At 34.3% G+C, this 14,917-nt stretch overlaps 1 protein-coding gene across 1 annotated transcript in view; it reads left to right on the top strand.

Moving 5' to 3' along the window:
• Positions 1 to 9,372, top strand: part of LOC105447146 (NACHT, LRR and PYD domains-containing protein 12-like) — a 39,575-nt gene extending 30,203 nt beyond the window's left edge. The window contains exons 11-16 of the mRNA XM_030978745.1: positions 1,629 to 1,796; positions 2,549 to 2,716; positions 5,316 to 5,483; positions 7,339 to 7,506; positions 8,262 to 8,429; positions 9,190 to 9,372. Of these exons, the coding sequence (XP_030834605.1) occupies positions 1,629 to 1,796; positions 2,549 to 2,716; positions 5,316 to 5,483; positions 7,339 to 7,506; positions 8,262 to 8,429; positions 9,190 to 9,372 (1,023 nt within the window). The remainder of the gene's footprint in view (positions 1 to 1,628; positions 1,797 to 2,548; positions 2,717 to 5,315; positions 5,484 to 7,338; positions 7,507 to 8,261; positions 8,430 to 9,189) is intronic.
• Positions 9,373 to 14,917: the final 5,545 nt, after the last annotated feature.

The following is a 14,917-nucleotide window of genomic DNA, read 5'->3' as shown; positions in this document are numbered from 1 at the left end:
TGTACCATAGGAACAAATCTCCTGATTTAGGGGTTGTTGTTCACATGAAATCAAGAGTTATGAGAACCTTCAAGGCATTAATAGCAAATGCATATTTCTGGGTATTATTAATTTCAGTGTTAGTAGGAATATGACTTATAAATGCAAACAGATTGTAATTCCTCTAAAGAATACATTTATAATTTAAAACAATCACTCTTAGTGATTAGGGCGTCTTGTGCACATAACATCGAGAGTTATAAAAACCTTTAATGCATTAACAGCAAATGCATATTTCTGGGTATTGTTAATTTCATGGTAAGTAGGAATATGACCTATAAATGCAAACAGATTGCAATCCCTCTAAAGAGTACATATTTAATTTAAAACAATCGTTCTTTATTATCATGTCGATAGACACATTAATGTGTTCTTTTTTTCTGAATAGACAAGAATTGAATTTGAAAATAAAAACTATTTCATCATTTGTTTAGAATGTTATCTTGAATGCAAGTATGTAATTAATGGAATTTGTGTAAAATGTAAGAATACAGTGTGAAATGAGTAAATAAGATGTATCTATTCAAGACGTACTTGTTGACTATATTCACCATGAATGCAGGTCCAGACTCTCAAGCTGACTAATCACGAGTGTCACACACCAGCCTCATCACATCACCTATCAGAAGCACTGTGTTCTATGCCACACTTGACTGACTTGAGACTCTATAAAGGGGATTTACGTGAGGAGTTCTACTCTACATTGAAAGCAAAGGCATCATCCATAAAGGTATGTGTGTACTAAAGTATCTGCATATAGTGACGGTCATTGGTAGACAGAAAGATCAGTAATGGTTATATTGCATGGTGCACATGTATATAAGTTGCATTTTCCAAACACTCTTTTTAAAGGCCATTTACTTGGTATATTGGAATAGCCATGAATAATGAAATGAAAGCAAACTACACATGTACTGATTACATTGAAATTTAAGTGTGTATAAGTTTGACATTTTTTCGACCACTAAACATTATCCAACCTTTTCCTACTTTGATTGAAATGAAAAATATTTCATAGATTGTTTTGAGGAGCCAATTTTAATGTAGGCTTGAACTTACCAAACTGTACCATAGGAACAAATCTCCTGATTTAGGGGGTGTTGTTCACATGAAATCAAGAATTATGAGAACCTTCAAGGGATTAATAGCAAATGCATATTTCTGGGTATTATTAATTTCAGTGTAAGTAGGAATATGACTTATGAATGCAAACCGATTGTAATCCCTCTAAAGAATACATATATAATTTAAAACAATCACACTTAGTATTTGTTATTAATTTCAGTGTAAGTAGGAATATGACTTATGAATGCAAACAGATTGCAATCCCTCTAAAGAGTACATATAGAATTTAAAACAATCGTTCTTTATTATCATGTCGATAGACAATTTAATGGGTTTTTTTTTCTGAATAGACAAGAATTGAATTTGAAAATGAAAACTATTTCATCATTTGTTTAGAATGTTATCTTGAATGCAAGTATGTAACTATTGGAATTTGTGTAAAATGTAAGAAGACAGTGTGAAATTAGTAAATAAGGTATATCTATTCAAGACGTACTGGTTAACTATATTCACCATGAATGCAGGTCCAGACTCTCAAGCTGACTAATCACCAGTGTCCCACACCAGCCTCGTCACAACACCTATCAGAGGCACTGTGTTCTATGCCACACTTGACTGACTTGACACTCGATGGAGGAGATTTACGTGAGGAGTTCTACTCTACATTGAAAGCAAAGGCATCATCCAAAAAGGTATGTGTGTACTAATGTATCTGCATATAGTGATGGTCATTGGTAGACAGAAAGATCAGTAATGGTTATATTTTATGGTGCACATATATACTTTGCATTTTCCAAACACTCTTTTTAAAGGCCATTTACTTGGTATATTGGAATAGCCATGAATAATGAAATGAAAGCAAACTACACATGTACTGATTACATTGAAATTTAAGTGTGTATAAGTTTGACATTTTTTCGACCACTAAACATTATCCAACCTTTTCCTACTTTGATTGATATGAAAAATATTTCATAGATTGTTTTGAGGAGCCAATTTTAATGTAGGCTTGAACTTACCAAACTGTACCATAGGAACAAATCTCCTGATTTAGGGGGTGTTGTTCACATTAAATCAAGAGTTATGAGAACCTTCAAGGCATTAATAGCAAATGCATATTTCTGGGTATTATTAATTTCAGTGTAAGTAGGAATATGACTTATGAATGCAAACAGATTGCAATCCCTCTAAAGAGTACATATAGAATTTAAAACAATCGTTCTTTATTATCCTGTCGCTAGACAATTTAATGTGTTCTTTTTCTGAATAGACAAGAAATGGATTTGAAAATGAAAACTATTTCATCATTTGTTTAGAATGTTATCTTGAATGCAAGTATGTAACTATTGGAATTTGTGTAAAATGTAAGAAGACAGTGTGAAATTAGTAAATAAGGTATATCTATTCAAGACGTACTGGTTAACTATATTCACCATGAATGCAGGTCCAGACTCTCAAGCTGACTAATCACCAGTGTCCCACACCAACCTCGTCACAACACCTATCAGAGGCACTGTGTTCTATGCCACACTTGACTGACTTGAGACTCTATAAAGGGGATTTACGTGAGGAGTTCTACTCTACTTTGAAAGCAAAGGCATCATCCATAAAGGTATGTGTGTACTAATGTATCTGCATATAGTGACGGTCATTGGTAGACAGAAAGATCAGTAATGGTTATATTGCATGGTGCACATGTATATAAGTTGCATTTTCCAAACACTCTTTTTAAAGGCCATTTACTTGGTATATTGGAATAGCCATGAATAATGAAATGAAAGCAAACTACACATGTACTGATTACATTGAAATTTAAGTGTGTATAAGTTTGACATTTTTTCGACCACTAAACATTATCCAACCTTTTCCTACTTTGATTGATATGAAAAATATTTCATAGATTGTTTTGAGGAGCCAATTTTAATGTAGGCTTGAACTTACCAAACTGTACCATAGGAACAAATCTCCTGATTTAGGGGGTGTTGTTCACATTAAATCAAGAGTTATAAGAACCTTCAAGGCATTAATAGCAAATGCATATTTCTGGGTATTATTAATTTCAGTGTAAGTAGGAATATGACTTATGAATGCAAACAGATTGCAATCCCTCTAAAGAGTACATATAGAATTTAAAACAATCGTTCTTTATTATCCTGTCGATAGACAATTTAATGTGTTCTTTTTCTGAATAGACAAGAAATGGATTTGAAAAAAAAAACTATTTCATCATTTGTTTAGAATGTTATCTTGAATGCAAGTATGTAACTATTGGAATTTGTGTAAAATGTAAGAAGACAGTGTGAAATTAGTAAATAAGATATATCTGTTCAAGACGTACTTGTTAACTATATTCACCATGAATGCAGGTCCAGACTCTCGATCTGACTAATCACCAGTGTCCCACACCAGCCTCATCACATCACCTATCAGAGGCACTGTGTTCTATGCCACACTTGACTGACTTGAGACTCTATAAAGGGGATTTACGTGAGGAGTTCTACTCTACATTGAAAGCAAAGGCATCATCCATAAAGGTATGCCTGTACTAATGTATCTGCATATAGTGATGGTCATTGGTAGACAGAAAGATCAGTAATGGTTATAGTGCATGGTGCACATGTATATACTTTGCATTTTCCAAACACTCTTTTTAAAGGCCATTTACTTGGTATATTGGAATAGCCATGAATAATGAAATGAAAGCAAACTACACATGTACTGATTACATTGAAATTTAAGTGTGTATAAGTTTGACATTTTTTCGACCACTAAACATTATCCAACCTTTTCCTACTTTGATTGATATGAAAAATATTTCATAGATTGTTTTGAGGAGCCAATTTTAATGTAGGCTTGAACTTACCAAACTGTACCATAGGAACAAATCTCCTGATTTAGGGGGTGTTGTTCACATTAAATCAATAGTTATGAGAACCTTCAAGGCATTAATAGCAAATGCATATTTCTCGGTATTATTAATTTCAGTGTAAGTAGGAATATGACTTATGAATGCAAACAGATTGCAATCCCTCTAAAGAGTACATATAGAATTTAAAACAATCGTTCTTTATTATCCTGTCGATAGACAATTTAATGTGTTTTTTTTTCTTAATAGAAAAGAATTGAATTTGAAAATGAAAACTATTTCATCATTTGTTTAGAATGTTATCTTGAATGCAAGTATGTAACTATTGGAATTTGTGTAAAATGTAAGAAGACAGTGTGAAATTAGTAAATAAGATATATCTATTCAAGACGTACTTGTTAACTATATTCACCATGAATGCAGGTCCAGACTCTCAAGCTGATTGATCACGAGTGTCCCACACCAGCCTCATCACATTACCTATCAGAGGCACTGTGTTCTATGCCACACTTGACTGACTTGAGACTCTATGAAGGGGATTTACGTGAGGAGTTCTACTCTACATTGAAAGCAAAGGCATCATCCATAAAGGTATGTGTGTACTAATGTATCTGCATATAGTGACGGTCATTGGTAGAAAGAAAGATCAGTAATGGTTATATTGCATGGTGCACATGTATATACTTTGCATTTTCCAAACACTCTTTATAAAGGCCATTTACTTGGTATATTGAAATAGCCATGAATAATGAAATTAAAGCAAACTACGCATGTACTGATTACATTGAAATTTAAGTGTGTATAAGTTTGACATTTTTTCGACCACTAAACAATATCTAACCTTTTCCTATTTTGATTGATATGAAAAATATTTCATAGATTGTTTTGAGGAGCCAATTTTAATGTAGGCTTGAACTTACCAAACTGTACCATAGGAAAAAATCTCCTGATTTAGGGTGTGGTGTTCACATGAAATCAAGAGTTATGAGAACCTTCAAGGCATTAATAGCAAATGCATATTTCTGGGTATTATTAATTTCAGTGTAAGTAGGAATATGACTTATAAATGCAAACAGATTGCAATCCCTCTAAAGAGTACATATAGAATTTAAAACAATCGTTCTTTATTATCCTGTCGCTAGACAATTTAATGTGTTCTTTTTCTGAATAGACAAGAAATGGATTTGAAAATGAAAACTATTTCATCATTTGTTTAGAATGTTATCTTGAATGCAAGTATGTAACTATTGGAATTTGTGTAAAATGTAAGAAAACAGTGTGAAATTAGTAAATAAGGTATATCTATTCAAGACGTACTGGTTAACTATATTCACCATGAATGCAGGTCCAGACTCTCAAGCTGACTAATCACCAGTGTCCCACACCAACCTCGTCACAACACCTATCAGAGGCACTGTGTTCTATGCCACACTTGACTGACTTGAGACTCTATAAAGGGGATTTACGTGAGGAGTTCTACTCTACTTTGAAAGCAAAGGCATCATCCATAAAGGTATGTGTGTACTAATCTATCTGCATATAGTGACGGTCATTGGTAGACAGAAAGATCAGTAATGGTTAAATGCTATGGTGCACATGTATATAAGTTGCATTTTCCAAACACTCTTTTTAAAGGCCATTTACTTGGTATATTGGAATAGCCATGAATAATGAAATGAAAGCAAACTACACATGTACTGATTACATTGAAATTTAAGTGTGTATAAGTTTGACATTTTTTCGACCACTAAACATTATCCAACCTTTTCCTACTTTGATTGATATGAAAAATATTTCATAGATTGTTTTGAGGAGCCAATTTTAATGTAGGCTTGAACTTACCAAACTGTACCATAGGAACAAATCTCCTGATTTAGGGGGTGTTGTTCACATTAAATCAAGAGTTATAAGAACCTTCAAGGCATTAATAGCAAATGCATATTTCTGGGTATTATTAATTTCAGTGTAAGTAGGAATATGACTTATGAATGCAAACAGATTGCAATCCCTCTAAAGAGTACATATAGAATTTAAAACAATCGTTCTTTATTATCCTGTCGATAGACAATTTAATGTGTTCTTTTTCTGAATAGACAAGAAATGGATTTGAAAAAAAAAACTATTTCATCATTTGTTTAGAATGTTATCTTGAATGCAAGTATGTAACTATTGGAATTTGTGTAAAATGTAAGAAGACAGTGTGAAATTAGTAAATAAGATATATCTGTTCAAGACGTACTTGTTAACTATATTCACCATGAATGCAGGTCCAGACTCTCGATCTGACTAATCACCAGTGTCCCACACCAGCCTCATCACATCACCTATCAGAGGCACTGTGTTCTATGCCACACTTGACTGACTTGAGACTCTATAAAGGGGATTTACGTGAGGAGTTCTACTCTACATTGAAAGCAAAGGCATCATCCATAAAGGTATGCCTGTACTAATGTATCTGCATATAGTGATGGTCATTGGTAGACAGAAAGATCAGTAATGGTTATAGTGCATGGTGCACATGTATATAAGTTGCATTTTCCAAACACTCTTTTTAAAGGCCATTTACCTGGTATATTGGAATAGCCATGAATAATGAAATGAAAGCAAACTACACATGTACTGATTACATTGAAATTTAAGTGTGTATAAGTTTGACATTTTTTCGACCACTAAACAATATCCAACCTTTTCCTACTTTGATTGATATGTAAAATATTTCATAGATTGTTTTGAGGAGCCAATTTTAATGTAGGCTTGAACTTACCAAACTGTACCATAGGAACAAATCTCCTGATTTAGGGGGTGTTGTTCACATGAAATCGAGAGTTATGAGAACATTTAATGCATTAATAGCAAATGCATATTTCTGGATATTATTAATTTCAGTGTAAGTAGGAATATGACTTATAAATGCAAACAGATTGCAATCTCTCTAAAGAATATATATAGAATTTAAAACAATCACTCTTAGTATTTAGGGCGTCTTGTGCACATAAAATCGAGAGTTATAAAAACCTTTAATGCATCAACAGCAAATGCATATTTCTGGGTATTTTTAATTTCAGTGTAAGTAGGAATATGACTTATATATGCAAACAGATTGCAATCCCTCTAAAGAGTACATATAGAATTTAAAACAATCGTTCTTTATTATCCTGTCGATAGACAATTTAATGTGTTCTTTTTTCTTAATAGACAAGAATTGAATTTGAAAATGAAAACTATTTCATCATTTGTTTAGAATGTTATCTTGAATGCAAGTATGTAACTATTGGAATTTGTGTAAAATGTAAGAAGACAGTGAGAAATTAGTAAATAAGATATATCTATTCAGGCGTACTGGTTAATTATATTCACCATGAATGCAGGTCCAGACTCTCGACCTGACTAAACACCAGTGTCCCACACCCGCCTCGTCACATCACCTATCAGAGGCACTGTGTTCTATGCCACACTTGACTGACTTGACACTCGATGGAGGGGATTTACGTGAGGAGTTCTACTCTACATGGAAAGCAAACGCATCATCCATGAAGGTATTTGTGTACTAATGTAACTGCATATGGTGTCGGTCATTGGTAGACAGAAAGATCAGTAATGGTTATATGCCATGGTGCACCTGTATATAAGTTGCATTTTCCAAACACTCTTTATAAAGGCCATTTACTTGGTATATTGGAATAGCCATGAATAATGAAATGAAAGCATACTACACATGTACTGATTACATTGAAATTTAAGTGTGTATAAGTTTGACATTTTTTCGACCACTAAACAATATCCAACCTTTTCCTAGTTTGATTGATATGAAAAATATTTCATAGATTGTTTTGAGGAGCCAATTTTAATGTAGGCTTGAACTAACCATACTGTACCATAGGAACAAATCTCCTGATTTAGGGGGTGTTGTTCACATGAAATCAAGAGTTATGATAACCTTCAAGGCATTAATAGCAAATGCATATTTCTGGGTATTATTAATTTCAGTGTAAGTAGGAATATGACTTATAAATGCAAACAGATTGCAATCCTTCTAAAGAATATATATATAATTTAAAACAATCGTTCTTTATTATAATGTCGATAGACACTTTAATGTGTTCTTTTTTCTGAATGGACAAGAATTGGATTTCAAAATAAAAAACTATTTCATCATTTGTTTAGAATGTTATCTTGAATGCAAGTATGTAACTATTGGAATTTGTGTAAAATGTAAGAAGACAGTGAGAAATTAGTAAATAAGATATATCTATTCAGGCGTACTGGTTAATTATATTCACCATGAATGCAGGTCCAGACTCTCGACCTGACTAAACACCAGTGTCCCACACCCGCCTCGTCACATCACCTATCAGAGGCACTGTGTTCTATGCCACACTTGACTGACTTGAGACTCTATGAAGGGGATTTACGTGAGGAGTTCTACTCTACATTGAAAGCAAAGGCATCATCCATAAAGGTATGTGTGTACTAATGTATCTGCATATAGTGACGGTCATTGGTAGACAGAAAGATCAGTAATGGTTATATTGCATGGTGCACATGTATATAAGTTGCATTTTCCAAACACTCTTTTTAAAGGCCATTTACTTGGTATATTGGAATAGCCATGAATAATGAAATGAAAGCAAACTACACATGTACTGATTAGATTGAAATTTAAGTGTGTATAAGTTTGACATTTTTTCGACCACTAAACATTATCCAACCTTTTCCTACTTTGATTGATATGAAAAATATTTTATAGATTGTTTTGAGGAACCAATTTTAACGTAGGCTTGAACTTACCAAACTGTACCATAGCAACAAACCTCCTGATTTAGGGCGTCTTGTGCACATGAAATCGACAGTTATGAGTACCTTTAATGCATTAATAGCACATGCATATTTCTGGGTATCATTAATTTCAGTATAAGTAGGAATTTGACTTGTAAATGCAAACAGGTTGCAACGCCTCTAAAGAATACATATAGAATTTAAAAACATCACTTTTAGTAAATTATCCTTTCGATTGACACTTTAATAAGTTCTTTTTTCTGAATAGACGAGAATTGATTTTGAAAATAAAAAACTATTTCATCATTTGTTTAGAATGTTATCTTGAATGCAAGTATGTAATTAATGGAACTTGTGTAAAATGTAAGAATACAGTGAGAAATTAGTAAATGAGATATATCTATTCAAGACGTACTGGTTAACTATATCCACCATGAATGCAGGTCGAGACCCTCAAGCTTGAGGATCACAAGTGTCCCACACCAGCCTCGTCACAAAACCTATCAGAGGCACTGTGTTCTATGCCACACTCGACTGTCTTGACACTCGATGGAGGGGATTTACGTGAGGAGTTCTACTCTACATGGAAAGCAAAGGCATCATCAATAAAGGTATTTGTGTACTAATGTAACTGCATGGAGACGGTCATTGGAAGACAGAAAGAGCAGTAATTGTTATTGTAATGGTGCACATGTACATAAGTTGCATGTTCCAAACACTCTTTTTAAAGGCCATTTACTTGGTATATTGGAATAGCCATGAATAATGAAATAAAAGCAAACTACACATGTACTGATTACGTTGCAATTTAAGTGTGTATAAGTTTGACATATTTTCGACCAAAAAACAATATCCAACCTTTTCCTAGTTTGATTGATATGAAAAATATTTCGTGGATTGATTTGAGGAGCCAAGTGGGCGCGGTGCAATTGCAGGTGCGGTTGCAGCAGACGGCAGTTGAGTAAAAGTAATATTAAATCATTGGTTTCAGACAAAGCTATATTGGTATACTAATTTGGAGCGTTTGGCACATATGATTGTATTATTTCTCGTTTAAGTGTTGCTTTCAAGGAATAGAGGGTTGAACAAGATTTGATGTTGGGAAAATTATTCCAAATATCCGGACCACAATGTCTAATAGATTTGTGCGTTATTAATAATTTTGGGTTAGTTAGATGGAAATTTCTAGATATGCGAGTGGGGTAGGAATGAACAGAAAAATTGAAACTAAACATGTTATCAAAGGATGGTGGAAATTGTTTATCAATATACTTGAACATAATAACTGCAACTTGAATAGTATTTAAATCAAAAAGATTTAGTGTTCTAAGTTTAGAGAATAAGGGGTCAGTGTGAGCCAAATAATGTGATCGTGTACAAATACGGATAGCTCTCTTTTGTAATTCAAAAATAGAATTGGATTTGGTCGAACCGCAATTATCCAATACGATGTTGCAATATGTGATGTATGGGAGCAGTAGCGTATTATATAATAAGAATAAGGTTGCATGGGGTAGAAGAAACTTTAACATGGAAAGTATCCCAATGCTTTTGGAAATGCTCATTGTAACGTCACTGGAGTAGATGCTCATTCCATGTCGAAGCTTCATCTATAATTACACCCAAACATGTGGACTTAGTTTTCCTCTCTATTGGCATATCGTCGATCTTAATATATACTGGTGGGTCCCTATTGTGAGAATAATGTTTGAAATACATAAAATGAGTCTTTTTTATATTAAGAGAAAGTTTATTGGACTTAAACCAGTTTAATAAGATATTTTTTAATGAGTTAAGGTCTTTGTGAAAACAAAAGATATTTGTGTCGTCAGCAGATAGAACAAAAGAAAGAAGGGAGGATGTATTGATAATGTCGTTGACATAGAGCAGAAACAAAAGAGGGCACAGAATGGAGCGTTGAGGGACACCACATTTGACTAATAGGGAATCAGAATTATACCCATTGAATGCAACATATTGTCTTCTGTTTGTTAAATAATCTTTAAACCATAAGAGTGATTGACCCCGAATCCCGTAATGACTGAGTTTGGAAAGTAGGATAGCGTACTTGAGCGTATCAAACGCTTTACTCAGGTCACAGAATATGCCAATAACATGTTCTTTGTTAGCCTTGGCGCTTGTAATTTTGTCATAAATTTGAATTAATGCTAGGTCAGTTGAGTAATTTTTCCTGAAACCATATTGATTTGAATTAAGTATATTGTGTTTGTTGATAAATTTGTATAGCCTAATATAAACATTTTTTTCTAAGACTTTTGATATACTTGGAAGTAAAGAAATGGGGCGATAATTGCAAATTTCATGGGGATCGTTTTTTTTAAAAATTGGATTGACTTTAGCTGTTTTGAATAAATCAGGGAATCCCTTATAAAAATGTCCTGTGGTAATACCACATGTATATGAATGAATACATGTGAAGGCAATTAAAGGTATACAATACAAAAATAAGTTTACATCCATAACAGTGTTAAAAGTGTTAATTAATAGCACTTGCAGCTATGGTCTATCTGTCAAGTGTCAAAAGATGTCAATTATCAAACATGAATAGTCTTCAGATGCATTTAAATGAATACTAAAAAAAAGCTATAGATACATGAATACACATCTATAAAGTGTTACACAATACTGGCATCAACTATACCAGCAATGAGCTGTCATGACAAAAAGTGTAGAGAAATAAAGTTATGAAGATATATTCACACACAGATATAGGATATATGTAAATATTTTATTACGCTGTAAGTTAATTCAATTTATGTTCGTCGAGATTGCCTTGGTACAAAGATGTGTATTGAAGATTTATTTCTCAGATTCATTCCGACCGAACGTAAGGTGATTATGACAGGGCGTGGCGACCTGGAAGTACTTGTTGAATGCTTGTTGATCGGCATAATTTACATCATTTTGAAATGCTTTCCATTTAATATAGAAATCCCATACCGATGAACATTTACCCAGTATGGGTCTCACACTCTCACTCATGTCTTGCATTTCCTTGATGTATTTTGGACAGTTCAGTCTTACAAATTAAGACTGCATGTCTGCATGTACACCAGAAGACAAGCATGCCAGTGCCACACAGTCCACGTTGATGACTTTCCAGCAGCCGAAGATACCCTGAAAAATTAAAAAAACAAATACAAAAATAAGCACGTTGTAGTATTCTATTATGCTCTCAAAATAAATCCAGCGAAAATTAAGAGTTGAACATGGCATATAACTGTACAAATGAAATTCATCTAAAAACTACAATTACTTGTATCCCTCACAAATTCATGACGTGATCGAGATGCCCGCAAAAAAAAGGATCGTCCGCATTTTCGCTGAAGATTCTGATTTCCGATCCGCACGTTGGCGATGCGAAAAACGGGTTCCGCAATAATTTTACATTTACTTTGTAGTCTACAGAGACTTTTAAGTTTTGAGCGATAAATCCAAGGGAAGACGGACAACCCATGGAAGTAGACGGATCAGGAACCCAAAACCCGCAGAAGAAAAAAAAAAACTTTCTCAAAATTTTCGCGGACGATCCTCACACAATCATGCCGATCGGCTATATGACAGTAGACTTACAGTTTGAATTTTTAAATTATTCTTTTTAACATCGGTAAGTTGACAAAATTGTATTTTACTGCTATTTAGGTGTCATCAATTGTCACTAAAGTACCGATTTTGAGTGATATCAGTTGAGTTTTGTACAGTAGTGTTTGAAATGTTGAGAATCAATAACACAGCTTGGAAGTACACAACCAGGATAGTAATGCAGCTATGTGTGGATTAGACTACTGACAGTACGTCTGTACTAGTAATCCCATTCTCTTAATTACTAATTAAGATTCATGTTTATTATTTCACTTCCAATGATAAGCCTTTTGTACACAGAATATAGATGATTATAATTATGTAGACCTACTGTCTAGATGCAGTACACCTTCATCAAATGCGATCGGTTTTCATTTTTTCATGAACCAAATTTATAAGAGTAAGATTTACTAACCAAATTTCCTATTTTGTACAGAAAGCAAACACCATTCTGTCTTGAATTATGTGTAATTGTATTACTCACCTCCTGGTCAAAATGATGATCTTTAAAGTAGCTCCAGCAGCTAGCTGTCCAGAGCAGCAAAGTTAATCATTTTCTGCAGACCGACTATTTGTATTTCCCCACACAAGAGTGGTTGTGTGGGACTACAGTCTGAGCCATATGTATCAAACTTGGCCTGGTATGGTAAACTCTGCGATCCTGCCCCATTTTTTTAAATTCTTGCTTTGGAATACACTTAAAATTCGTTTTTCCTGGTGTAAATCTAACCTTTCCCTCCATACTCTGGGTTTTAAAGGAAGACAAATCTGGTGAAATTGCAAAGTAATGGTGGAAATGCGCCGTTGGGAATAGGAAATTGAAAATAAAGATCTCGCTCTCTATTTTGTGTGGTAACATCAGGTACCACAGGAAATACAAAGTTACCACAGCCAGCCTTTGACATTATACTACAGGAGTCTAGTGACATTACCACACGAGTCTTATGGTACATAATATTCCTGTGGTATTTTGTGTGGTAAAATCAGGTACCACAGAAAATATCAACTTACCACAGCCAGCCGTTGACATTATACCACAGGAGTCTAGTGACATTACCACCGAGTCGTGTGGTACATAATATTCCTGTGGTATTTTGTGTGGTAAAATCAGGTACCACAGGAAATATCAACTTACCACAGCCAGCCGTTGACATTGCCACAGGAGTCTAGTAACATTACCACACGAGTTGCTGTGGTACATAATATTCCTGTTGTATTTCGTGTGGTAACATCAGGTACCACAGGAAATACAAAGTTACAACAGCCAGCCTTTGACATTATACCACAGGAGTCGAGTTAATATTTCAAGAGTTCCTGTGGTATTTCGTGTGGTAACATCAGGTACCATAGGAAATACAAAGTTACCACAGCCAGCCTTTGACATTACCACGCGAGTCTAGTGACATTACCACACAAGTTGCTGTGGTACATAATATTCCTGTGGTATTTTGTGTGGTAAAATCAGGTACTACACGAAATACAAAGTTACCATAGCCAGCCATTGACATTACCACACGAGTCTAGTGACATTACCACACGAGTTGCTGTGGTACATAACACTCCTGTAGTATTTTGTGTGGTAAGATCAGGTACCACAGAAAATACAAAGTTACCACAGCCAGCCGTTGACATTACCACAGGAGTCTAGTGACATTACCACACGAGTTGCTGTGGTACTAAATATTCATGTGGTATTTCGTGTGGTAACATCAGGTACCATAGGAAATACAAAGTTACCACAGCCAGCCTTTGACATTATACCACATGAGTCGAGTTAATATTTCAAGAGTTCCTGTGGTAATAAATATTTCTGTGATATTTTGTGTGGTAACATCAAGTACCACAGGAAATACAAAGTTACCACAGCCAGCCGTTGACATTACCACAGGAGTCTAGTGACATTACCACACGAGTTGCTGTGGTACTAAATATTCCTGTAGTATTTTGTGTGGTACCATCAAGTACCACAGGAAATACAAAGTTACCATAGCCAGCCGTTGACATTACCACAGGAGTCTAGTGACATTACCACACAAGTTGCTGTGGTACATTATATTCCTGTGGTATTTTGTGTGGTAAGATCAGGTACCACAGGAATTACCACAGGACATTTTTGTAAGGGATACGCCTTGTGATAACGAGTGATTAAATATATGAGTTAAAGTCATGGCAAGTGGGTAGATTATTTCCTTCAGAAGAGACATACTTATTATATCACAACCATGAGATTTTGAGTTGTTAAGAGATCGGATAATGTTAATAATTTCATTGGGGTTTGTTGGGTTTAATAAAATAGATTCTTGATTTTGTTCGGAAAAGTCTGAAAATTGAGCACTGGGGCAGTTAATTTTGCTGGCGAGTTCAGGTCCGATATTCGTAAAAAATAAATTAAATGAGTTTGCATAAAGACTTTGATCATCTATTTTAGTACCATTTAGAGTCATATTATCGGTGGGTGGGGGATCTGTCCTTGTTCCCTTAACCTCTTTGATGATTTTCCAAGTCGCGTTAGTATTTGAACTGGCCTTTTTTATTCTATCAGAAAAATATAATCTACGCGAGAAACGG

Source organism: Strongylocentrotus purpuratus, unplaced genomic scaffold, assembly GCF_000002235.5.
Source record: "Strongylocentrotus purpuratus isolate Spur 01 unplaced genomic scaffold, Spur_5.0 spur5_scaffold_1, whole genome shotgun sequence".
NCBI classification, from domain to species: Eukaryota; Metazoa; Echinodermata; class Echinoidea; order Camarodonta; family Strongylocentrotidae; genus Strongylocentrotus; species Strongylocentrotus purpuratus.
This window is presented reverse-complemented; position numbering and strand designations above follow the sequence as displayed.